General features: G+C 47.3%; 1 protein-coding gene across 3 annotated transcripts in view; it reads left to right on the top strand.

Moving 5' to 3' along the window:
- The window catches only part of TNRC6B (trinucleotide repeat containing adaptor 6B), a 120825-nt gene that overhangs the window by 72773 nt on the left and 20910 nt on the right, over positions 1-27142 (top strand). For all 3 annotated transcript variants that reach the window (XM_069736897.1, XM_069736898.1, XM_069736899.1), the window contains exons 4-6: positions 3805-3892; positions 19777-20146; positions 23052-25469. In XM_069736897.1, coding sequence (XP_069592998.1) covers positions 3805-3892; positions 19777-20146; positions 23052-25469 — 2876 coding nt within the window. The remainder of the gene's footprint in view (positions 1-3804; positions 3893-19776; positions 20147-23051; positions 25470-27142) is intronic.

Raw genomic sequence — 27142 nt, 5'->3', positions numbered from 1 at the left:
ACTCCTCCAATGCTGGCTGTATCTGGCCACCTTCAGAACCCCTGCACTCCTCCAATGCTGGCTATATCTGGCCACCTTAAGAACCCCTGCACTCCTCCAATGCTGGCTGGATCCGGCCATCTTCAGAGCCCCTGCATTCCTCCAATGCTGGCTGTATCTGGCCACCTTCAGAGCCCCTGCACTCCTCCAATGCTGGCTGGATCCGGCCATCTTCAGAGCCCCTGCACTCCTCCAATGCTGGCTGGATCTGGCCACCTTCAGAACCCCTGCACTCCTCCAATGCTGGCTGTATCTGGCCACCTTCAGAACCCCTGCACTCCTCCAATGCTGGCTGGATCCGGCCATCTTCAGAGCCCCTGCACTCCTCCAATGCTGGCTGGATCTGGCCACCTTCAGAACCCCTGCACTCCTCCAATGCTGGCTGTATCTGGCCACCTTAAGAACCCCTGCACTCCTCCAATGCTGGCTGGATCTGGCCACCTTAAGAACCCCTGCACTCCTCCAATGCTGGCTGGATCCGGCCATCTTCAGAGCCCCTACACTCCTCCAATGCTGGCTGTATCTGGCCATCTTCAGAACCCCTGCACTCCTCCAATGCTGGCTGGATCCGGCCATCTTCAGAGCCCCTGCACTCCTCCAATGCTGGCTGGATCTGGCCACCTTCAGAACCCCTGCACTCCTCCAATGCTGGCTGTATCTGGCCACCTTCAGAACCCCTGCACTCCTCCAATGCTGGCTGTATCTGGCCACCTTAAGAACCCCTGCACTCCTCCAATGCTGGCTGGATCCGGCCATCTTCAGAGCCCCTGCACTCCTCCAATGCTGGCTGGATCCGGCCATCTTCAGAGCCCCTGCACTCCTCCAATGCTGGCTGGATCTGGCCACCTTCAGAACCCCTGCACTCCTCCAATGCTGGCTGTATCTGGCCACCTTCAGAACCCCTGCACTCCTCCAATGCTGGCTGGATCCGGCCATCTTCAGAGCCCCTGCACTCCTCCAATGCTGGCTGGATCTGGCCACCTTCAGAACCCCTGCACTCCTCCAATGCTGGCTGTATCTGGCCACCTTAAGAACCCCTGCACTCCTCCAATGCTGGCTGGATCCGGCCATCTTCAGAGCCCCTGCACTCCTCCAATGCTGGCTGTATCTGGCCACCTTCAGAACCCCTGCACTCCTCCAATGCTGGCTGTATCTGGCCACCTTAAGAACCCCTGCACTCCTCCAATGCTGGCTGGATCCGGCCATCTTCAGAGCCCCTGCACTCCTCCAATGCTGGCTGGATCCGGCCATCTTCAGAGCCCCTGCACTCCTCCAATGCTGGCTGGATCTGGCCACCTTCAGAACCCCTGCACTCCTCCAATGCTGGCTGTATCTGGCCACCTTCAGAACCCCTGCACTCCTCCAATGCTGGCTGGATCCGGCCATCTTCAGAGCCCCTGCACTCCTCCAATGCTGGCTGGATCTGGCCACCTTCAGAACCCCTGCACTCCTCCAATGCTGGCTGTATCTGGCCACCTTAAGAACCCCTGCACTCCTCCAATGCTGGCTGGATCCGGCCATCTTCAGAGCCCCTGCACTCCTCCAATGCTGGCTGTATCTGGCCAGCTTCAGAACCCCTGCACTCCTCCAATGCTGGCTGTATCTGGCCATCTTCAGAGCCCCTGCACTCCTCCAATGCTGGCTGTATCCGGCCATCTTCAGAACCCCTGCACTCCTCCAATGCTGGCTGGATCCGGCCATCTTCAGAGCCCCTGCACTCCTCCAATGCTGGCTGGATCTGGCCACCTTCAGAACCCCTGCACTCCTCCAATGCTGGCTGTATCTGGCCACCTTCAGAACCCCTGCACTCCTCCAATGCTGGCTGTATCTGGCCACCTTAAGAACCCCTGCACTCCTCCAATGCTGGCTGGATCCGGCCATCTTCAGAGCCCCTGCACTCCTCCAATGCTGGCTGGATCTGGCCACCTTCAGAGCCCCTGCACTCCTCCAATGCTGGCTGTATCTGGCCACCTTAAGAACCCCTGCACTCCTCCAATGCTGGCTGGATCCGGCCATCTTCAGAGCCCCTGCACTCCTTCAATGCTGGCTGGATCTGGCCACCTTCAGAACCCCTGCACTCCTCCAATGCTGGCTGGATCTGGCCACCTTCAGAACCCCTGCACTCCTCCAATGCTGGCTGGATCTGGCCACCTTCAGAACCCCTGCACTCCTCCAATGCTGGCTGTATCTGGCCACCTTAAGAACCCCTGCACTCCTCCAATGCTGGCTGGATCCGGCCATCTTCAGAGCCCCTGCACTCCTCCAATGCTGGCTGGATCCGGCCACCTTCAGAACCCCTGCACTCCTCCAATGCTGGCTGGATCTGGCCATCTTCAGAGCCCCTGCACTCCTCCAATGCTGGCTGTATCTGGCCACCTTCAGAACCCCTGCACTCCTCCAATGCTGGCTGGATCTGGCCACCTTCAGAACCCCTGCACTCCTCCAATGCTGGCTGTATCTGGCCACCTTAAGAACCCCTGCACTCCTCCAATGCTGGCTGGATCCGGCCATCTTCAGAGCCCCTGCACTCCTCCAATGCTGGCTGGATCTGGCCACCTTCAGAACCCCTGCACTCCTCCAATGCTGGCTGTATCCGGCCATCTTCAGAACCCCTGCACTCCTCCAATGCTGGCTGTATCTGGCCACCTTCAGAACCCCTGCACTCCTCCAATGCTGGCTGGATCTGGCCACCTTAAGAACCCCTGCACTCCTCCAATGCTGGCTGGATCCGGCCATCTTCAGAGCCCCTGCACTCCTCCAATGCTGGCTGGATCTGGCCACCTTCAGAACCCCTGCACTCCTCCAATGCTGGCTGTATCTGGCCACCTTAAGAACCCCTGCACTCCTCCAATGCTGGCTGGATCCAGCCATCTTCAGAGCCCCTGCACTCCTCCAATGCTGGCTGTATCCGGCCATCTTCAGAGCCCCTGCACTCCTCCAATGCTGGCTGTATTCGTCCAGCTTCAGAGCCCCTGAACTCTTCCAATGCTGGCTGTATCTGGCCAGCTTGAGAGCCCCTGAGCTCCTCCAATGCTGGCTGCATTCGTCCAGCTTCAGAGCCCCTGCACTCCTCCAATGCTGGCTGTATCTGGCCATCTTCAGAGCCCCTGCACTCCTCCAATGCTGGCTGGATCTGGCCATCTTCAGAGCCCCTGCACTCCTCCAATGCTGGCTGTATTCGTCCAGCTTCAGAGCCCCTGCACTCCTCCAATGCTGGCTGGATCTGGCCATCTTCAGAGCCCCTGAACTCTTCCAATGCTGGCTGTATCTGGCCAGCTTCAGAGCCCCTGCACGCATCCAATGCTGGCTGTATCTGGCCAGCTTGAGAGCCCCTGAGCTCCTCCAATGCTGGCTGCATTCGTCCAGCTTCAGAGCCCCTGCACTACATTGATGCTGGCTATATGTACATGCTCAGTAGTGACCGGTGCTGTGGAGTTGGTGTCAGGGAGCTTGATGAGTCAGTCAGTCGGTGATTTAGCTTACCGACTCCACAGCCCTGGTGTGCAGATCCCCTCTGCGTCTTCCTTCACTGCCCAGCTCCTTCCAGACCCACGGACACAACCTGTATTTTAGTCTTTTTCTTCCAACATGCATATGGCAGCCTGAGAAATGTATTTAGCTATTCTAGTCCTTTTTTGATGCTTTGGTTACATCTGTTTTACTCCCTTGTTGCTATTGTTTATTTAATACAGCATAAAGTGTTGGGAAGCAGAATTTATGTAATCTGTACTCTTCTAAATGCTGTCCTCATTTTTGCTTTTACAGAGAGAAGGAGCAAGAAAGGGAAGAACAGTTAATGGAAGACAAGAAAAGGAAGAAAGAGGATAAGAAGAAGAAAGACGCTGCTCAGAAGGTAGCTCTTTCCAGCTGGCATGCTGATTATGCTCAGGTTTTCTCTGGAAAAATCTGAACCCCATACAGTATTGCCCTTTTAACTGTTAGATCGCTACACTACATTAAAGGGAGAGACAGAGCAGGAAAACTGCTAATCATGAATGTCCACTACTGAATGCAGGGAAAGGTGGATTAACATTCTTGCCACAGGAGAAACAGCAGGGGGCGCTACCACTGACAAAAATGTAATGTATTTACAAAACCGGGCACTAATTTTAATGATGTACATCACAAGTAGCCTTCACGTGACATACCCTTTAATGCCCTTCTGTTTCTACATCCGTTCTGCTTTTTTCTGTATGTATTCCGTTTCTCTGTTTGTAGAAAACACAAGTGTGAGCAGATCTTATGTAAGTTAGTGTTGTGGATTCTAGAGCGCGCTTTCATTACTGTATTACAGTCCTTACATCAGGGCAAGAGATGACCCGTGGGCAGATGGACAATCAGCATATTGCACATGCTTTCAATTCATTTCTTCCCACGGACAGGGATTTTGTATCCTTGGTTTTTCAGGATTTTAACAGGTTCTACACAATAATGATATTGTATGCATGCATTAAATCTGTCTACAATAATAGCAAATTGTCAAGATGGCTACTTATCAGATTGTATAAACTTCTTACTGCTTCAAAATAAAAACTTGCCTGGGACCTGCTGCAATCTTGTAGGGTCATAAGAAAAAACAGAGGGGAACAGCATCTCTCTGTAAATGGCACTGTCAGAAATTCTGCATTTCTTTGTATTTCTTTGGCTGTGCAATCAAGCAATCCTGCCTGTTGATATAGTGCCAACATATTCTGCAGCGCTGTGCGGAATTGGTCATCATTCACATCAAGCGCTGTCTCCAATAATAATACTCATCTTATTTTCCTATCGCACATATTCCAGCCAATTAATTTGCCAGTATATTTATGGCGTGTGGGAGGAAACCCGCACAAAACTGGGTACTGCAAAGAAGCCATCACTCTTAACCCTTTAACGACTGCCGATACGCCTTTTAATGGTGGCAGTTAAGCGTACTTAAACCCCTGCGCCATTAATTAACGGCGCTGTGGAAAAAGTGAATAGCGCCCCCCAGAGTCGGATTTTCTCTGGGGTCTCGGTTGCCGAGACCCCAGAGAACATGATTCGGGGTTTTTTTTTAACAACCCCCGGGTTGCGATCGCCGGTAATTAACCGTTTACCGGCGGGCGCAAAAAAAAACCCAACGCGATTTCCCATTTAATTTCTCTGTTCTCCTATGTGATCGCACATTAGAGGACAGAGAAATGGGGTCCCCGATACTCGCCTGTCTCCCCCGGTGCTCCTCTTGGCTCCCGATGGGCGCCGCCATCTTGTTCTGGCCAAAAAATGGCGGGTGCATGCACAGTGCACCGGCCGGCACCCAGAAGATCTTTGGGGTCTCGGCTGCCGGGGGTAGCCGAGACCCCAAACAACATGATCAGGGTCGGTTTAACCGACCCCTGTTTTGCGATCGCCAGTAATTAACTGTTCACCGGCGGCCGCAAAAAAAAAAAAGCGATGTGTCATTTTCTGTCCTCTGATGTGATCGCACATTAGAGGACAGAGAAATAGGGGGATTTGGGGACCCTGTTATACTTACTGGTGTCCCTGGGTCCTCCTGCGTCCCCTCCTGGCCACCGGCTTCTTCATCCGGTAAGAAAATGGGCACATGCGCAGTGCGCCGGCCGGCAGCTAGAGGAGTTGGGCTAAAGTTAGGGTTGGAGCTAAAGTTAGGGCTAGGGTTAGGGTTGGGACTAAAGCTAGGGTTGGGGCTAAAGTTAGAGCTAGAGTTGCGGCTAAAGTTAGGGTTAGTGTTGGGATTAGGGTTAGGGTTTGGATTAGGGTTGGTATTAGGGTTAGGGTTGGCATTAGGGTTACGTTTGGGGTTAGGGTTGGGACTAAAGCTAGGGTTGGGGCTAAAGTTAGAGCTAGAGTTGCGGCTAAAGTTAGGGTTAGTGTTGGGATTAGGGTTAGGGTTTGGATTAGGGTTGGTATTAGGGTTAGGGTTGGCATTAGGGTTACGTTTGGGGTTAGGGTTGGGATTTGGGTTAGGGGTGTATTGGGATTAGGGTTAGGTTTGAAGTTAGGTTTGAGATTAGGTTTAATGGGTGTGTTGGATTTAGGGTTTTGATTAGGGTTATGGTTGGGATTAGGGTTGTTTTGGGGTTAGGGTTGTGATTATCGTTAGGGTTGTGATTAGGATTATGGATCGGGTTGGGATTAGGGTTAGGGTTGGAGTTAGAATTGGGGGGTTTCCACTGTTTAGGTACATCAGGGGGTCTCCAAACGCGACAACCAATTTTGTGCTCAAAAAGTCAAATGGTGCTCCCTTCCTTCTGAGCTCAGCCGTGCGCCCAAACAGTGGTTTACCCCCACATATGGGGTATCAGCGTACTCGGGATAAATTGGACAACAACTTTTGGGGTCCAATTTCTCCTGTTACCCTTGGGCAAAAAAAAAAACTGGGGGCTAAAAGATCTTTTTTGTGGAAAAAAAAAATATTTTTTATTTTCACGACTCTATATTATTAACTTCTGTTTAGCACTTGGGCATTTAAAGTTCTCACCACACATCTAGATAAGTTCCTTGGGGGATCTAGTTTCCAAAATGGGGTCACTTGTGGGGGGTTGCTAACATATGGGGTATCAGCCTACTCAGCATAAATTGCACCTTTAATTTTGGGGTCCAATTCCTCCTGTTACCCTTGTAAAAATTTGTGGGTGAAAATATCATTTTTGTGGAAAAAATATGATTTTTTTTTATTTTCATGGCTCTACATTATAAACTTCTGTGAAGCAGTTGGGGGTTCATAGTGCTCACCACACATCTAGATATGCTCTTTGGGGGGTCTAGTTTCCAAAATGGGGTCACTTGTGGGGGGTTTCTACTGTTTAGGTACATCAGGGGCTCTGCAAATGCAATAGGACGCCCGCAGACCATCCCATCAAAGCTTGCATTCCAGGCGGCGCTCCTTCCCTTCCGAGCCCCGATGTGTGCCCAAACAGTGCCCTTCCCCCACATATGGGGTATCTGCATACTCAGGACAAACTGGTCAACAAATTTTGGGGTCAAATATCTCCTGTTACCCTTGAGAAAATAAAAAATTGCAGGTTAAAAAATCATTTTTGAGGGGAAAAAAAGGGATTTTTTATTTTTAAGGCTCTACTTATGGGGGGCGTGGCCTGAGAGTCCATGTGAGCGGACGTGCGGCTGTGAGCTCCCGCCGCTGTACAGCTTAAAATCCTGCAGAGCCGCTGCTGTTCGGTCCCTGTGGGGGCTTATCGGTGCAGGGAGACTTGTAGAGCCCGGTGGCGCTGAGCGGTAGCGCTTGAACCGGCGAAAATAACAAGGAGACGGCAGAAGGACGCGGGAGCCGGGGAGGCAGGCGCAATCCAAGATGGCGCCGACACAAGGGAAAAGGCAGACAAGGAGAACGCCGCATGCAGAAAGCGTATGGAGGTTGCGGCAAAGCTCCAGCAGTTTGCGAGAGCGGAGGCCGCAGAGGAGGGAGCCGGAGCTGAGACCGAAGAGGAGGAGGAGAGCCCAGCAGGAGAACATGAGGTACAACAGGGGAGAAAGGAGAGTAAAATGGCGGTGGCAGAAGGGGGACCCGAGGAAATGGCGCCAGAAGCTGAGCCTACCCTAAGAGACGTCTTTGCGCTGGTTTCTTCATGTAAACAGTCTCTGACCTTACAGATACAGGAGGTTAAGGGAGACACAGCCCAGATAAACGCAGCCATGCAGAAGATTGACAAACGTGTGGGGGAGGTAGAGGAGAGAGTGAGCACTGCAGAAGACCATATAGTGCAGCTGCAAAAAGCAGAGAAAAAGTTCACTCAAGCAATAGCTGAATTGGCGGCAAAAAATGAGGACCTTGAGAATAGGTCCAGAAGAAATAATATCCGCATAGTGGGCATCCCTGAAAAAGCTGAAGGGAGGAATCCAACGGAATATATTGAAAAATGGCTGTTAGAGACATTTGGAGATATGGCGCTAACAAAAGTGTTCGCGGTAGAAAGAGCGCATAGGGTCCCGCCGAAACCACCTGTCCCTGGAGCGAATCCCCGTACCATGCTCGCCAAAATTCTAAATTACAGAGACAGAGACATTATCCTGAGGAAGGCCAGAGACATGACGGATCTGACAGTTGAAGGCCAAAAGATTGCTATATACCCAGATTATTCTACTTTGGTGCAGAGACAACGGATGATGTTCACGGGTATCAAGAGACGGCTGAGAGAATTGGGTGTGCAATACTCCATGATGTTCTCAGCAAGACTGTGAGGGTGGTGGCGTTTGATAAAAATTCATTTTTTTCAGAAGCCGGAGGAAGCTACCCAGTGGATCGATATTAATGCTAAAAAGCTGAAAGGAAAAGGAGACTGAAACTGTGGGAAGAGTCTGATTTTGGTCACTTATTTGTCAAGGGGCATAGAGTCATGTGATTGACAAACCAGGGGGTATGGGGGGTGAAGAAGGGAGTTGGATTATATTCAGTTAAAGTTAAAGGGATGGTGTAATGGATGCTGGGAAGGAGGGAGGAAGGGTAAGCGGCATATTTTAAGTGTATGCAGGTTTCTTGCGTGTGTAAATAATTCTATGTTTGAAATATTTTGAGACATGTTATTTTTCAAAATGTCTGAAATCCTGTTATGTACAGTGGTGGGAGGAGGGTTGGGAAGGTAACGCCAAACGGAGTGTTCGCTATGGGCGATGATGCCCCACTCTTGAAAAGAGGTTGAAAGGTTAGATGTGAGGGGGGATGGGTGGGAGGGGGAGTTGGGAGGGGGGGGGAAGGGTAGTTGGACAGCTTGTGCTCAAAAATGATGATACTTTTAGTAAAGATGAGTCAAGTGATGGGGACCCGTTTTAAAATTTTGAGCTGGAATGTGAGAGGCCTAGGGGAGAAATCCAGACGTGCAGCGTGTTTGCAATATGCAAGAGATCAACGGGCCTCGATGATATGCTTGCTGGAGACGCATTTGGTAAGGGAAAAGGTGGATGTCCTGAATAGACGGTGGATCCAGAAGGGATATCATTCTACCTTCTCCACGTACGCAAGAGGAGTCTCAATCTTGGTTCCAGCGGGAGTTCAGTATGAGGAGGTGAAGGTATATGTGGATGTGGAGGGGCAGTACGTACTAATACGGTGTATATTGTATGGAGTGATGTTATGTGTTGCCGCGATGTATATTCCACCTCCCTACTCTAGCAGGAAAATCAGAGAAGTAATGGAGCGAGTGGAAAGATGGGGACCGACACCGTTAATAATTATCGGAGATCTAAACAACATCTGTGATGATTATTGGGACAAAAATAAGAATACTCAGAATAGGTTGGAGGGACATATAACAACATTTGGCACCTATATACAGGAGATAGGTATGATTGATCTTTGGAGGGTTAGACACGTTGGAGAGAGAGGGTACTCATGTTATTCACCAGCGCATGCCACGCTCTCTAGGATTGATATGGCTCTGGGTAACAGGATTTTGGACACACTGGTTGGGGAGGTGAGATATCTGCCAAGGGCCTTGTCGGACCATAGTCCAATTGAAGTAGAGGTTAGATTGGAGGGGGCTCGCTTGCTAAGTGGGAGAGAATGGAAGATTCATCCTAATTGGTTACAGAGCATTGAGTTGGAAAGTATAGGACGGGAGGTGGCGGAATTTTTTCTTTTAAATGATGGAAGTACCGACGCTCTTACAATTTGGGATGCAATGAAGGCGTATCTGAGGGGACTACTGTTTAGGGACATTAGTAGGTGTAAGCGGAGGACGAGAGAGGCAGAAAAAGCGGCAGTTGAGGAGTTGAAGGAAGCAGAAGATGGGATGGCCACACTGGGAACCCCTGAGGCAGAGAGAAGGATGAAAAACGCACAAAATCATTTGGAAAAAATTCTGCTAGGCAAAGCTGAGAGGAAGCGGGATTTCCAAAGGGTGTTGTTTTACCAGGAGGGAGAAACAGTGGGTCATATGCTGTCGGTAGTGGCTGCTGCTCAGAGAGGTTCTTCATATATACACTCTTTGGAATCTGCAAGTGGAGGTAGAATAACGGAAACGCCTGAAATTTTGAGGACCTTCGCGGACTTCTATGCAGATTTGTATTCCTCTCGGGCTGGTGAATCGGTCGAGGACACACTGACTTTCTTGGAGGGTCTGGATCTGCCGAGACTGAATGAGGCAGATAGGGAGAGCCTTGAGGCCCCTATCACTGAGGAGGAATTGAGTCGGGCATTGATGTCTATGGCTAATGGGAAGGCGCCTGGGGTCGATGGGCTACCCGCTGAGATCTATAAAGGGTTGGCAGAGGTGTTGATTCCTAGATTAAAAATGGTACTGGAGGAAGCTAGGTACTGTGGGTGCTTGCCAGCCTCTATGAGAGAGGCCATAATAGTGGTTATTCCAAAGGAGGATAAGGACTTGGGGAAACCGGAGTCGTACCGCCCAATTTCGTTACTAACTATTGATGTCAAGCTTCTGGACAAGGTGTTGGCTCTCCGACTCTCTAGTGTTATTACGAGTCTGGTGCATTCGGACCAATCTGGCTTTATGCCTGACAGATCCACGGCGATTAATTTGCGGAGGTTATTTGTAAATATGCAGGTAGAGTCTGATAACGGTGGTCGAAGAGTGATTGTATCGCTGGATGCCCATAAGGCGTTTGACAGTGTTGAGTGGTGATATCTCTGGCAGGTGTTGGAATGTATGGGGTTTGGTCCGCAGTTTGTGGCCTGGATACAGCTGCTGTATTCATCACCGTCGGCTAGAATTAGAGTGAACGGGGAGCTGTCTCGACCTATAGGGCTGGCTAGGGGTACTAGGCAGGGATGCCCGCTCTCACCCCTCCTGTTCGCGCTGGCTGTAGAACCTCTTGCTGCTAAGATTCGGCAGTCTGATAGGGTCCCTGGGTTTAGGTATGGGAAAATAGAGGAAAAAATAGCGTTATACGCGGATGATGTTTTGCTGTTCCTGGCAGATCCAGACGATTCACTAAGAGGGGCCATTGAAATTGTTGAGAGATTTGGTACGGTGTCGGGATTGACAATTAATTGGGATAAGTCGGTTCTTTTTAGGGTGGATGACGTAGGTGAGAATGTGAGTGAGGATGTTGGTGATAAAAGGTTACAGGTGGTTTCTAAATTTAAATACCTTGGAATATATGTTTCGGTGCCAATTGCGGAGTACCTACAGAGGAATTTGGTTCCTGTTATGGGAGTACTCAAGGCGAAGGTAGATGCCTGGAATAAACTACATCTATCGGTCGTCGGTAGGGTAAACCTTATTAAAATGGTCCTGATGCCTAAAATTCTATATGTTCTACATAACGCACCAATTTGGATCCCTCGGGGGAAGTTCAGGCAGATTAATGCCCTCTTTAGAAGTTTGATATGGGGAAGACAATATCCACGTATTAGCCTGGAGACGCTTCAGCGACCTAAGGAGGATGGTGGTTTGGCTTTGCCCAACCCGGAAATATACTTCCTTGCGGCACAGAGCCAGTATTTGAAGGGCTGGGCGCGAGGGGCGTCATCCAGTGCAGTACAACATCTAATGGAAGAGGTGACGGACCGATGGCTAGGTGTTTGGAAGATGGCTCTTTGGGCGCTTTGGGGAAAGTATACCCAACCCTATTCCTGATTCGTAAACTATGGAATAGACTAAGGCAGATTCGTGGGGTTACAGGGTTGACTAAATTCACACCAATATGGTCTAATAGCAATTTAAAGGAATTTGAGGCTTTGGGAGGACTGATGGAATGGCAGAATAAGGGAATTTGTTTTGTTCACCAGATAACTCAGCAGCAAGCATTGAAGTCCTTTTCTCAATTGCAGGTAGAATTTGGGCTGCGATCCACAGGGGTATATCAGTACGCGCAGATGAGACATGCCTTTAGAGCTCAGAAGAAGAAGGTTGATATCAGAGTTCAAGAGGATATTGTGTTGGAGTATGTGTGTGGTGACGGGACTACAAGGGGAGTTATTTCCACCCTGTATAAGGACCTTATGCACACGTTTTTGCTAGATTTCCCTATAAAGACGAGAGCTAAGTGGGAGAGGGAAGTAGGGCCGATGGAGAATGAAACCTGGGAATCGGTGATGGAGTGGGTTCCGCGACTATCCTTGAGTGAACCATATAGACTCTCGCAGTTATATATTCTGCATAGAGTATATAAATCTCCGGAAGTGCTATACAGAGCGGGATTGCGTGCCAATTCTGAGTGTCCGAGGTGTGCGAGTGAGAATGCAGGAATATATCATATGATGTGGACGTGTCCTAGGCTGGCTGCTTTTTGGGTGGTGGTTTTGAGCCGGGTTGAAGTAGCGTATAAGTGCAGAGTTCTTAGAGACCCGATAGTATGCGTGCTGGGATATGTGGAAGAAATTGGAGTTGACAATACTTGGAAGATTGCAATTGCTAGGTTACGCTACATGGCAAGGAAAGTAATAGCACGAAATTGGATTAATGCGGAACCACCTGCGAGAAGGGAATTTCTCCAATATGTTCAACATGGTTTAAAATTGGAAAAGGGGGTGTACAAAAAAAGGGGGAGAATAGAAATGTATAATAAGATGTGGTCTCCTTGGCTTGAATTGGATTGAGGAGTATAGACGTCGAGTTTCTTAAGACCTGGATAAGGATAAACTACACGAGGCAGGGAAGGCCTCAGTGGGTGTAGATTGGGTATGAGCTGTCTTAGGGGGGAGGGGGGTAGTTGGGGTAATGTTGGGGTGTATTGAAATAAGGGGTGTATCGAAATAAGATAATAAGAAAATGTGTATGTGACATAATGCAATGTTAATGACATCCGGATGCTCTTCTTTATATTGTTAATAAAAATCTATTAAAATAAATAAAAAAAAAAAGGCTCTACTTATAAATTTCTGTGAAGCACTTGGGGGTTCAAAGTGCTCACCACACATCTAGATAAGTTCCTTAATGGGTCTAGTTTCCAAAATGGTGTCACTTGTGGGGAGTTTCCACTGTTTAGGCACATCAGGGGCTCTCCAAACGCAACATGGCATCCGATCTCTATTCCAGCCAATTCTTCATTGAAAAGTAAAACAGCACTCCTTCCCTTCCAAGCTCTGCGGTGCGCCCAAACAGTGGTTTACCCCCACATATGGCGTATCGGCGTACTCAGGAGAAATTACACAACAAAATTTATGGTAAGATTTCTGTTTTTACACTTGTGAAAAAAAAATAAAAAATAGTTCTGAAGTAAAATGTTTGCAAAAAAAGTTAAATGTTCATTTTTTCCTTCCACATTGTTTCACTTCCTGTGAAGAACGTAAAGGGTTAATAAACTTCTTGAATGTGGTTTTGAGCACCTTGAGGGGTGCAGTTTTTAGAATGGTGTCACACTTCATTATTTTCTATCATATAGACCCCTTAAAGTGACTTCAAATGTGAGATGGTCCCTAAAATAAATGGTGTTGTAAAAATGAGAAATTGCGGGTCAACTTTTAACTTTTATAACTCCTTAACAAAAAAAATTTGGTTTACAAAATTGTGCTGATGTAAAGTAGACATGTGGAAAATGTTATTTATTAACTATTTTTTGTGACATATCTCTCTGATTTAACGGCATAAAAATACAAAGTTTGAAAGTGCAAAATTTTAAAACTCTTCGCCATATTTCCGTTTTTTTCATAAATAATCGCAAGTAATATCGAAGAAATGTTACCACTAACATGAAGTACAATATGTCACGAAAAAAACAATCTCTGAATCAGCGGGATCTGTTAAAGCGTTCCAGAGTTATAACCTCATAAAGTGACAGTGGTCAGAATTGTAAAAATTTTCTTGGTCATTACGTACCAAATTGGCTCTGTGACTAAGGGGTTAAAGGGGTTGCACACTACTAGGACAACCCCTTCTTAAACTAGATGTTCAGCCCGATAAAAATAACAAAAATCTATACTCCCCTCCTGTGCCAGCTCCGTTCCAGCAATCTCGGCACTCTGCGGTACTGGGCTGTGATGCCGTGGATTCCGCACAAAAAACGCTGGAAATCCGCAGGTGAAACGCAGTGCATTTTTACCTGCAGATTTTTTCAAAAACTGAGCTGAAAAATCCTCACAGAAATCCGCAACGTGGGCACATAGCCTTGTTGTTTTGTAAGGGCCGAACATTTAGTTTAAAGGGAACCTGTCACCCCCAAAATCGATGGTGAGGTAAGCCCACCAGCATCAGGGGCTTATCTACAGCATTCTGTAATGCTGTAGATAAGCCCCCGATGTTACTTGAAAGAGGAGAAAAAGAGGTTAGATTATAGTCACCCAGGAGCAGTCCTGCTCCGATGGGTGTCTCAGGTCCAGAACAGCGCCTCCCATCTTCATTCCATGACGTCCCCTTCTGGTCTTCACACCGCAGCTCCGGCGCAGGCGTACTTTGTCTGCCCTGTTGAGGGCAGAGGAAAGTACTGCAGTGCGCAGGCGCCGGAAAGGTCAGAGAGGCCCGGTGCCTGCGCACTGCAGTATTTTGCTCTGCCCTCAACAGGGAAGAGCACAGTACGCCTGCGCCGGAGTGGCGCCATGAAGACCAGAAGAGGACGTCCTCTGATGAAGATGGGAGGTGCCGGAGCGGACCTGAGACACCCGTTTGACCAGACCGCAGCGGGACCGCCCCTGGGTGAGTATAATCTAATGTCTTTTTCTCCTCTTTCAGGTAACATCGGCGGCTTGTCTACAGCATTACAGAATGCTGTAGATAAGCCCCTGATGACGGTGAGCTTACCTCACCATCGATTTTGGGGATGACAGGCTCCCTTTAAGATGGGGTTGTCCTAGTAGTAGACAATCAGTTTAAGGCTAAATTCCTCTTCAAAAATGCTTGGAAACTCTTTGCTGTTTATATGCGGAGGGTGGTTGTGTTTTTTTTTTCCAGAGGTTTTTTTTAGAGGTTTTGAAGTTGGCATGGTGGGAAAACATGCATTTCAATTCATTCAAGCAGGTCTAGACGAAATCTGCTTCAAATTAGGCTGTCAAATTTCAAAAACTGTCAAGTTTTGAGAACAACTTGAAAAGCTGCTTTCAGGAAAGTTATAACTTTTTTCAAAAACTTCACATAATAGGAACATTTTCGCTTGAAAAACCCTTTGTTTTTGAAAGTATAAAAAACTTTTGTGAACAGAGCCTAACGGGTACTCTTGTTATGCAGTAGTGACAATGGGACATGCGGGCAGCTCTCCTTATCTCCTTGCCCTGCCGTGCCAGTTGCACAGTATGAACTGTGTTATTTCACAAGATCCCGTTAAATTCAGCCTTGAAATAAGTTTCTCCTTATGTGCTTGCTAGTTGGGGAAGCTGGACTCCTGTAAAAGTCCTTACTCCAAAGTTCCCGTGCATCCACTGCAGTTTTCCTGTTGTAATTGATCCCCTCATCCAGTCAGCATAATTGTGTCATCTGATTATTACAGACCTTTTCAAGGATTTTCAAAATGTTGCCCAGGGGGCAGATATCGATACCAAATAATAAATAACCGTTGCTTGTCTCTTCAGCCCACTTCTGCTATAGCACAACAGCTCTGATGGGCTGCATCAGCCAATCACTGGCCTCCGCTGTGACACATGTATGGCATGTGACCACTGAAGCAAGTGACTGGCCGCAGCTATCATGTGACCAATAGATGTGATGTCTTCTCTGCTGGATCGGTGGAGATCGTCAGAATGGCCGCATTGTAGCAGAGGGTGATTGAACAAGATAGTAATACTTGTCTTATTGTGTAACCATTCCTGCTGTCGAGCAATTTTTTGAAAATCCCAAACAACCCGATGCCGTTGATCTTTCCATGCAGGTTGGCCTTGCTGGCTTACGTCGGGGAAGGGAAGCCTTCCTTAGCATATTGCCTGGACTTGTACTCTTTATTCAGTGCTTTCACCACATTTCACATTATGTCGGCAAGTTAATAAAAATCGATAAGGAAACCTGTTTTGTGAGTAAGGCTACTTTCACACATCAGGTTTTTTGCATCAGGCACAATCCACCGAATGTTGGAAAAAAAACGGATCCGGCGCAGATTGTGAAAAACTCATGCGACTGATCCGTTTTTTTCAACGGATCCGGCTAACATATCTAGATTATTGGATAAAAAAAAAATTTGAAGCATGCTCAGTTTAAAAAAAAAATGGAATCTGTCATTTTCCGAATCCAGCACCTTCCGGCTCCCATAGGCTTCCATTCTAGCAAACAGCCGGAAGTGTCGGATCCAGCGCTTCCGTCTTTTTCGCCGGAGACAAAAAAACGTTGCTATGGACGTTTTTTCCAGAAACCGAAAACGGCATATTTTCCGGATCCAGCGAAAAACGGACGAAATGCAATGTCATCCGGCGCAATCCGGCACGAATACAAGTCTATGGGGAAATAAACGGATCCGGCAGCAACATTCGCCTGATCCATTTTTTTAAAATTTAGTCGGACTGAGCCTGACAGCGAAAACCTGATGTGTGAAAGTAGCCTAAGGAGTTAACATCCCGTGCTGTAGAGATTTTCCAAAGTCTCATGTAAGATACCTGCCTCCTTATGTAGGATAGCTTCCATTCACCGCCCTCCTCCCCTTGGGACATGCAATTAGTCTGGTGTGAAAGCACTTTAACTAAAAAACCTCACACCCATTGGTATAGAGCCCCGCTCTTCAGACTTATCCCAGGCAAGAATTAATGGCCAATTCATATGCGCCTTGTTTTTCCTGGTTATTGACTTATCTCACCTCTTCAATTCAGTGTCCACTAGTTATGTTGTCCGTGCCTTGCTCGCTATGTACTGTATGTCATCTGATAAGTACAGGGGCATTTAAATGTCATACTTTATTACCGTAGGTTTTATAATTTTTCAGCTTTTTATTAAATGATTGTAGCAGCAGTGTGATACAGTGCAAGTCATCTGTAAAATGTGGCATTGTGCCTATTAGGACATGTACACCTCATTCAGCAGGGTCTCCCAGTTAGCAGCACTCTGGATCCTAAGTAACTCCAGCTCCTGCTGTTGTGAGGCTAAGCCGCTTGTATATTACATGATTGCCTATATTCACTTGAATGGTTGCCCATTACAGCTCTCCTGCTAATTGCTCAAACCACCTCTTTAAAGCGAACCTCTGCCCTATGATGAAAGTTGGCTCTACATTTCCTATGCATCACTTTACCTGGTCAGTAGGTACTGCCACATGTAAGGAGTTGGACAGAGCATGCTATTTTTGTCAAGCGATCGCTTACTATGGCAATTGGAGGCCTACAAATGGCCATCTGCTCTGCCACATACCAACATGTAATGAGCTGCCAGCCAGTGGAACACTGACAGGCTGAGATAATAATGCACTGCACTACTTAAGTAATGCAGTGTATTTTCTATACTTAGGTTTCCCTAGAAAAGTAAAAAGAATAAAAAAATCCAAGTTACCCAATTAAAAAAAGGTTTAATCAGGGGAAATGACTAAACCTCCAAAAAATGCCATATATTTTTTGTAAAGTCTGTTGTAAGCAATATCCTTTTATAGTAAGGATTGTTAGAGTAATTGTTGTAGAAAAACGAAAAATTGTCAGAATTGCAGCTATTTGTTCATCCCTTCCAGCAATAAGTCAATCACTCCCGAAATAAAACCTGTGAGAGAGTTTTGGCTTCCAAAATATAACTATACCCCCCCCCAAAAAAAAAAAAAATAATATATATATATATATATATATATATATATATATATATATATATATATATATATATATATATGTATATATATGTATATATGCATGTATGTATATTTCAAAATGTAAAAATTAGTCAAATGTAAAAAAAAAAAAGCTCTAGAAATTTAGTATCTCCGTGATCATATTAAACTGAACAACAACATATTAAACTGAACTACAAAACTACCGTATATCATTAAAGATATATCGTGAATTCTGTGAAAGGAAAATAATAAAAAACTACCAGAATTGCTGCTTTTTACTTGGAAGTCTGTTTTAAGAAAGAATGAAAAAAAAAAAAATATATAATGTTGAAGTCCTTTTATATAGAAGTTAATGAGAACATATGTAGTACCTGACAGGACGCATCTTTTCTTGGCGAGATTTCGTTAATATCTCTGGTCTCGTATATTGTTTCTCGTTCATCAGATTCTCAGATATAAAAAGATGCGAGTTTTTGCTAATTGCAAATAAACATGAAGCTCTTCATCGAGCTAAAAATAATTGTGCCAAGGAATAAAGTGTGACCCCTCTGCCCTGACGAGATGGTTGCCTGGTTCACAGGTACATCGATCATAACTAGTGATGAGCGAGCGTGCTTGGATACAGTGTTATCTGAGCATGCTCGTGCTTTAATAGAGTATCTTCGGCTTGCTCGTATATTATGTTCGAGTCCCTGCGATTGCATTTCTCGTGGCTGTTTGACAGCAGCATCACATGCAGGGATTTCCTGTTTTCTTAGCCAATCCATGCATGTGTTGCTGCTGTTGAATAGCCACGGGACATGCAACCACGGGGACTAGAACATAGTATTAAGGTACCGTCACATTAAGCGACGCTGCAGCGATATAGACAACGATGCCGATCGCTGCGTCGTCGCTGTTTCGTCGTTGTGTGGTCGCTGGAGAGCTGTCACACAGACAGCTCTCCAGCGACCAACGATGCCGAAGTCCCCGGGTAACCAGGGTAAACATCGGGTTACTAAGCGCAGGGCCGCGCTTAGGCTACGTTCACATTAGCGTTGCGCGCCGGTGCGTCGGCGACGCAACGCGCGACGCACCAAAAACGCGCGCAAAAACGCTGCGTTTTGCAACGCGTTCGTCGTTTTTTGACGAAAATCGGACGCACGAAAAATGCAACTTGTTGCATTTTCGTGCGTCCGACGCTAGCGTCGAAAACGACGCACATGTCGAAAAACGCTAACAAAAAAACGCACGCGTCCCCTATGTTAAACATAGGGGCGCGTCGCCGCTGCGTCGCCGACGCAACAGCGACGCACATTAGCGTAACGCTAATGTGAACGTAGCCTTAGTAACCCGATGTTTACCCTGGTTACCATTGTAAATGTAAAAAAAAAACACTACATACTTACATTCCGGTGTCTGTCGCGTCCCCCGGCGTCAGCTTCCCTGCACTGTGTAAGCGCCGGCCGTAAAGCACAGCGGTGACGTCCCCGCTGTGCTCTGCTTTACGGCCGGCGCTGACACAGTGCAGAGAAGCTGAAGGCGAGGGACGCGACAGTCACCGGAATGTAAGTATGTAGTGTTTTGTTTTTGTTCTTTTTACATTTACGATTCAGCGATGTCAGCGGGTGATCCAGGGACGAAATAAAGTTCTGGCCTTCTAGCTCCGACCAGCGATGGCACAGCGGGATCCTGATCGCTGCTGCGTGTCAAACACAACGATATCGCTATCCAGGATGCTGCAGCGTCACGGATCACTATCGTTATCGTTCTAAAGTTGCTCAGTGTGAAGGTACCTTTAGAGCATGCCGAAGATACTCTATTAACGCAGGAGCATGAACAGATAACACCTTTTCCAAGCACGCTCGCTCATCACTAATCACAACCATTTTTAGTAGCACGTTGTCTGAACAGAAAGCAGTGAATAGAGTTAAAAAACAAAACTTGTGTTGACCATTCTTTCTCTGCTGTTTGTCCTGTTAGTAATGGCGTTCCTTCGTGCCTCGCCTGTAATAGTCAGTGTCTTATTTCCTCATTGTCACCTCTGACCATTTGAAGTTGCTACTGATACCTATCTGGTAATGAATCCATGAGAGCAGGACTATTTTTTTGCTGTCGAAAAAGACGGTGTGTTAATGAAACCGCGATGAGGGTTGTAGTTTATTCATTTATGTACTTTTTTTTTTCTTTTTTCCTTAGGTCACAGAACAAAAAACCAAAGTGCCCGAAGTGACGAAACCAAGTTCAAGCCAAGCGACGGCCGCCAGCCTACCTGGCAGTTCCCCCTCGCCACCAGTAAATGGTGGCAACAATGCCAAAAGGGTGGCAGTGCCGAACGGACAACCGCCCAGCACCGCCCGCTACATGCCTCGGGAGGTGCCACCGCGATTCCGCTGCCAGCAGGACCACAAAGTGTTACTGAAACGTGGGCAGCCCCCTCCGGCGTCCTGTATGCTGCTGGGGGGAGGAGCAGGGACTCCCCCCTCCTCCTCTGCACCAGGGACTAGCCCAGGCAACGCACAGCCAGGGACAGGAGCACTGCTGCCGGGGGAGAGCGGACCCGCTACAGGTAAGCCAGACTCTGGCGTATAGTATCATTAATCTCCAATCTTAATCTCCCTACAGATCTGATCACATTCGCCCACTAGTGTGGATTTCTCAGGAAAGTCGATTTGCAGCAATTTTTATTTTTTTTGCTGTAACTTGAATGTTCCTTTTTAGGCTCTGGGGTCTTTCCAAACCCCAAGGTGTGTGTATATGTGTGTGTATATACTGACAGACCATGTGACACTTAGACCGTGCACAGGGGGACATCCTGTCACTAAGCATGTCACTTATGAAGGGAATTGCTTGCACCAAAAATTTTTAGGGGTTCAAAGCCAAAATGTGAATACATATCCACATGCCAATTTTTTAGTTATTTGGTCCCATAAATTTAATTTATGCCTATATTTTACTATTTAGTGTTGATGCATCACACACAAATCGGAGTACAAAAGTATTTATACACAGGTTGTAGTGTAACAAGATGGGTAAAAAGCCAGGGGGGTGAATACTTTTGCAAGCCACTGTAAGATAGCTGATGTTGAGGCAGAGGGGAAACACTCAGATTAGATCTCCTGGCCTTTGCTCTTGTGGAAACTATCAGGGATGTGTTTTTGCCTGCGACTGGGAGGCACATGATGGGAAACACTAGTGTAACCTCTAACTCAATCAGGGCTTTTCCTGTTTGTTTTTGTGGTGTTGATTTTTTGTTTTGTTGTTTTTTTTGTAATGCATAGCTTTATGACTGGTTGTGGGTAAGACATAATGGCCGTTTATGTGGCTCCATAAATGTTTTGACAAATTGGAGATAAAAGCTCTAAGTTTGGGAATTGTCAGGCCCGGTCTTTGCAGCAGGGGTGTGATGTAGGATGGATGAAATCCGTGCGGGACTAGGAATAGGAGCGGTCTCTTCTCTGTATGTGGCAGGGTCTCTGCAGGAACACAAAGGCCCCTTTCTGTGGAAAGCTAGCAGTGTACATGGTGTTCTGGAATGGCTTTTCAGGCTGTAAGAATCTCTTTCACGTATTGAGGCCTCTTGAGGGGCAACTCTTGTGGTGTCCAAGACTTCTGTCCAGACATCTGTAGACTCTTATGCAGGTCCAAAAGCTTGGCTTCTGTCCTCCGGAGTGGAAACAGAAACGCTCTCCAATGGTGTGTGTGTACCCGGGGAGACCCCTACACGCTCACTTTTACTGTTTGTGAGAACAGTTTTATTTATTTTATTTTAGTAAATTATCATTTCCTTGTTTTCTTCACAATGGTTTAAATCTGTGTTTTGTACTGGCAGGGAAGCAATTGTGTTTTTTTTCTTGTGTATGGCTGAGAACTTCTATGCAAATATACAAGGGCTTATGATTAACAATATTCTGGCTGTGCTTGCTGCGATCCTAGGCCACCATTTCAGATGCTCCAATGCCCCTTTTATCCTTCCGATTAGGTGGGAGATTGCATGTCCGAGGGTAAGATCCTTCATCTGCGGCCGTATACTTTCCTTACGGGATCATGTATAGGATGTATATGGTTGTAATGTGGGTTTGTCGGCTGCATCGCCAGGAACCATATGGGTTTCTCCTGAACTGCAGTATGGCATTGTACACAAATCCTTTATGTGCTGCCCAAATCCTATACAATTGGGCAACTTTAGGTGCCCATATGGCCATTTATGCAAGTGGGAAAATTGGCCAAAAAAATATTATTTCTACTCGATTCCTGCAATTTATTTCTTTCAAAAAAAGCTTTTTTTTAGAGATATATTTCCTAAACAAAGAAATAAGAGGATTTAAAAAAAAAAAAATTATAATTTAATGATGATTTTATTTTTTTTCATGAATTTCATAGGGAACTTTTTTTCTTTTTTTTTAATTAAAAAATCCTGCCTATTTTCTCACCATTGAAAGCTTGAGCTTAGGCTACGTTCACATTTGCGTTGTGCGGTGCTGCGTCGGCGACGCAACGCATGACGCAAACAAGAACGCATGCAAAACGCATCATTTTGAGACGCATGCGTCCTTTTTTGGCATGATTTTGGATGCAAAAAAAATGCAACTTGCTGCGTCCTCTGCGCCCTGACACTTGCGCCAAATAGGACGCATGCGTCACAAAACGCAAGACAACGCCATGTTAAATATAGGGGCGCATGACGCATGCGTTGCCGCGGCTGCGCCCGACGCAGCCCCGCAAAACGCTAATGTGAACGTAGCTTTAGTGAGGTGCTAATAATGCCTAAAACTCCTAAAGGGGATGCCCTTGACTTTTACATTGCCTATCCTTTGGCCACCGTATTTGTAAGCCAAAATCAGTAGTGGGTGATAAATGCAGAAGTGGTGACGTGTTTCTATTATACTTTTCCTCTGATTTTCACCCTTTTTTGGGCTTACAAATACTGATCGAATACTGAACATGTGAACGTGGCCTTTGGATAGCTCACCAATATCTGATTGGTGGGAGTGCGACACCCAGCACCCACGCCGCTCAGCTAATGCAGGGGCCGGCAGCAGTCGAACCTGCTCAGTTGCGTAGCTGCCTATCTCCCAACGACTGTATAGTGGCCGTATCCGCGTATTGCACATTCACCCCCTGTTCAAGTCAATAGGGGGCAGATGTACAGTACTTTGCCACAGCCACTGTACCATTGATGTAGCTGTGCTGTGAAGTTCCGCAACTCATTTGTGGAGGGTGCCGAGTGTCACGCCCCCACCAATCAGATATTTATGACCTATCCCAAGGAAAGACTATTAATGTAAAATCCCAAACAATCCCTTTAATAAACATGGCGAACGGCATGTGCCTCAATTTTACAAAATAATTTTGCCACACATTGCAACTGCAACCATTTTTGGACCTATGCATGATGATCTAAATATATATTTATTATATAGTTAATGCTTTATTTAGTTTTGAATCTAATTTTACTTATTTTTTTTCCCCAGATTCGTCAGGGGCAGCTGCTACTTCAAATTATGCAAATTCCACTTGGGGCTCGGGAGCCCCATCCAGCAGCGGCCCCAACGCAAACCCTCCCCACGCCTGGGACAAAGTGATTGTAGACGGGTCGGATATGGAAGAGTGGCCTTGCATAGCCGGCGTGGACGCAGAGCCCCCTTCCGATAACGCCACAGACAACAACAGTGCCTCGAACCCAGCCTCGGAGAAGGGTCCCCCACAAGGAAGCGCCACTAATCACAAAGGAAGGGGGGGCCAAGGCCAACAACAGCAGCAGCCTGGCAGTGAATGTATTCAGGGGGTATGGAAAGCTGACCCCAAGGCTAAGCCCGTCCCGTCTTCCAACCCTGCTACAGAGGGCGTTAATAGACTAGGAAACTGGAGGAATATGGGTGGGTCTGAAAGAACGGGACCTGCCTCTGGTTTCAGCAATTTTAACCCAAATACCAACCCGGCGGCCTGGCCGGCCCTGGTTCAGGAAAGCAGCAGGAAAGGGAACCCAGAGCCAGATGGCAGCTTCTCCAGCGCACAGCTTGGCCCCACGGGTCCATCCTCTCGGGAGCAGCAGTCAAAGATGGAAAATGCGGGTGCCGGTTTTGGAGCCTCAGGCAGAGAGCCGGCAACAACCCATCACACTGACGGACCAAAAAATGGAAACACTAACTCTACGAACTCAATTTCTTCAAATCCCCTTGACAACAAGGGAACTGCCTTTGGGGCAGGAGATGCCTGCCGAGGTTCTGACCTCTCTGCTCAAAGCACTGGAGAAAGAAAGAATGGAGGGGTGGGCACTTGGGGGACAGCAAGGGGTCAGTCTGTGACAGGAGATGCCAATAGTGGACATGGCAATTCTGGAAATAATGGACGAGAGAGGGATGATGCAAGGAAAGTATCTTCATCTCATAGGCCCAATGGGTCCAGGGGAGATTCTTGGGACAACAACAAAAGTGGTGGAAATGGTTCTTGGGGATATGGCCCACAGGCAGATCCCAGTGAAGTGAAGTGGGGTGAAGGGAACAAAATGGTGGCAGGTGGGGTGTCTCAGGGAGAATGGAAGCAGCCGTCTGGACAAGAGGATTTAAAAGTTGGTGATTGGGGGGGTTCAAGCCAAGGAAATTCTAGCACTGGAGCATGGGACAATCAGAAGGGCCACTCACTATCCGAGAACCAGGGCAACTCGTCATCATCGGCCTGCTGGGGCCGATCTCCCAGCTCTGCAGGAAGTGAGGCTGGAGGGCAAAGCACTGGAAGTAACCCCAAGGCTGGGGGTAGTGGAGACAGCTTGAACTCCTGTAATCGGCGGTCACATAGACCTACTCTCCCAGATAGTCAGGATGCTTTGAAGACCCTGCTGAATCGAACAGACTTAGATCCCAGAGTACTTTCCAACTCTGGCTGGGGCCAAACCCAGATAAAGCAAGATGCAGCATGGGACACAGAGGAAATTAAAGCTCGACCTGACGGTAAAGCAGACCGTGGCACTGAAGGATGGGAAAATACATCACAAGCAAAGAGCTCAGGGGGTTGGGGGGATGCCCCCAGCCAAAGCAATCAAAATAAGTCTGGTTGGGGAGAATCCCATGCACCGGTTTCATCTGGTCAGGAATGGAAGGACACCAAAGCAACTAGCTGGAATGACTATAAAAATAGCCCATCTGGTTGGGGCGGTGGTGGTGGAGGAGGTGGTGGTGGGGGAAATGGGGGTGGGGTTGGTGGACGACAAGAAGAAAAGGCAGGTCCTGGATGGAACAATGATAATGGTTCGAGTACTGAGCAAGGTTGGGGCAATCGACAACATAATTCTGGAAGTGGATGGTCTGCCGGAAAGAATGGATGGGGAGGAAGCAACAGTGAGGACATGGAGCCACCCAAAGGCCCTGTTGGCTGGGATGGTTCAGGAAACAAAGCTTCCTCTGGCTGGGGAGAAGTAGGGCAAAATGATGTTGGATCTTGGGGTAATGGGCCGAATGCTAACCCAGCTTCTCGAAGTGGTTGGGAGGAGAGTAAAAGGCCTCCTGGAGGAGGTAATTGGGGAGAAGCACCTCGGCCTCCCGTACCCTGGAACAAGCAGCAAGAAGCTACACCGGCTGCGCAGTCTTCTGGCTCTTGGGGCCCTCAGGCTCCAACACCTGGAAATGGGCGGCAACCACCAAACCCAGGATGGAAAGCTGGCCCTACACCTACAGTGTCGAAGGATGACGAGCCAAGTGGCTGGGAGGAGCCAACACCGCAATCCATTGGACGTAAAATGGACATTGATGATGGTACAGCGGCCTGGGGGGATCCTACCAATTACAATTACAAGAATGTTAGCTTGTGGGACAAGAATGCGCAAGGAAACCCTGGTCAGATGCCACGGGAGCAGGGCATGCCAGGGTCAGTAGCCAACAAGGCAGCGCCATCAGGTATGGGTAAATACATTGGTGTAAAATGTTGTAACCATTCCATCTGTGTATTTTACTTTTTCTCTAAGAAAAGTTTTGAAAACATTACGTTGAGCACTTGATTTTATGATTTTGCCCATTGGTTAATGGAGTATTTTTGAAGCCGTGGATTTTTTCTTTTAAAGCCTTTTTAAGTGTGATTATAATCCAATAAACGGCACGGACACGTGCCAGACGAAGGCTCAGAGAACTGTGGATTGATGCGACACCAGGTTATTCCACAAACCCACTGCTTGTTTGGCACCATTGGTCTGTCCATTACTTTTGGCTAAAAGGGTTCGTCCGCCCCCTGAGTACATTTTTGGCTAGCTATGTAGCTTGTCAAGCCCTAACAGTGTGTAATATGCACACCTTTATGATTTGCCTCAAATTGTCGGCTCCAAAAGTCGTCCTGAGACCACAAGTATGGAATTCGCAGACTTGTGGTCACATGCTGACCCAAGTCTCTGACACTTCATATAATAGGACTTTGAGCTGAGACTCTAATTCTAAGTCTGCAAATCGCACTCGTAAGGTTCTGTGATGACTACTGGGACTGGCAATCTGATGCCTATCCTAAAAGTGTGTACATTACATCTTTTAGGATTTGGCAAGCTTTAACGCATGGTGAAAATGTACTGGGGTGGGCAAACTCTTTAACGCAATAGATTGATGTGATATGGAGGATGAAGAGTCTGGCTCTCCTTATACAGGAGTGGAGAAAAGTCTGATAAATGTGCAAGTGAAATGACACTGGGGTCTTTTTGTTTGTTTTTACACTGTAATGTAATTTCTAGGTGTAACCTTTGTTGATCCCAGCACTCTAGACCATGGGTGACTCGTAAGGCCCAGTGCACAGTTCTGCTCCTTTTGTAGGATGACTTGTACAAAGTCTTCCCTAGATGCAATGCTTGAAGGGGTTTGACCAGAAAACACATCCCTTATTCACAGGTCTTGATCCCCCATTTCCCCTCACTTTGGTCGAAATTGAATGAAGTGACCTTGTCGAGCATGGTCATGGCTGCTCTTTCGGTGTCCATAGGACTGACGGACAGCAGAACGCTGGACTCTGCTACCTTCTCTGGCCCTATAGACACTGAGTCTAACTGCAGTGGTAATGCTTGACCAGGCTGCTCCATTCAATCACGAGGTTGGGGGGTCAGGGCCCCTTCTAGTGATCAGGCGTTTAACCCTTTCCCACGTCACAAGAATTAACTGAAAAGGGCACCGAATCCGTAACCTATCGCTGAGAAAAAGGCCATCAGCTCCGTGCAGGATGCAGACAGTCCAGGGATGATATACAGTATGATGGAGGTAGCACAGCAGCAGTATACGGACGAGCCATCACTCACACCCCCATCATCCATGGAAGAGGGCAGATGCTTGGTATTGTATGTACACAAAGAAGGCTTGCATAGGGCTACTGTCACATAGATGCATGCAGTGTGCCATGTTTATCTACCAAAACGTGTAAGCATTATGGATTATTTTTGTTTCCATTTTGCAAATTTTTTTTTTTTATTATCCTTTATGACTAAAGCTTACTTTCCTTTGGTGCTGGAGGACACCCCCTTTTAGACCATTGACTGCGCCATATTGGCTGGCAGCCTATTGGTCACATCCGTATTATATTAGGTGGGCATACCAGCGCTATA

Source organism: Ranitomeya imitator, chromosome 8 (genome assembly GCF_032444005.1).
Source record: "Ranitomeya imitator isolate aRanImi1 chromosome 8, aRanImi1.pri, whole genome shotgun sequence".
NCBI classification, from domain to species: Eukaryota; Metazoa; Chordata; class Amphibia; order Anura; family Dendrobatidae; genus Ranitomeya; species Ranitomeya imitator.
The sequence above is the reverse complement of the archived record's forward strand: the minus strand, read 5'-3'. Positions and strand labels throughout refer to the sequence as shown.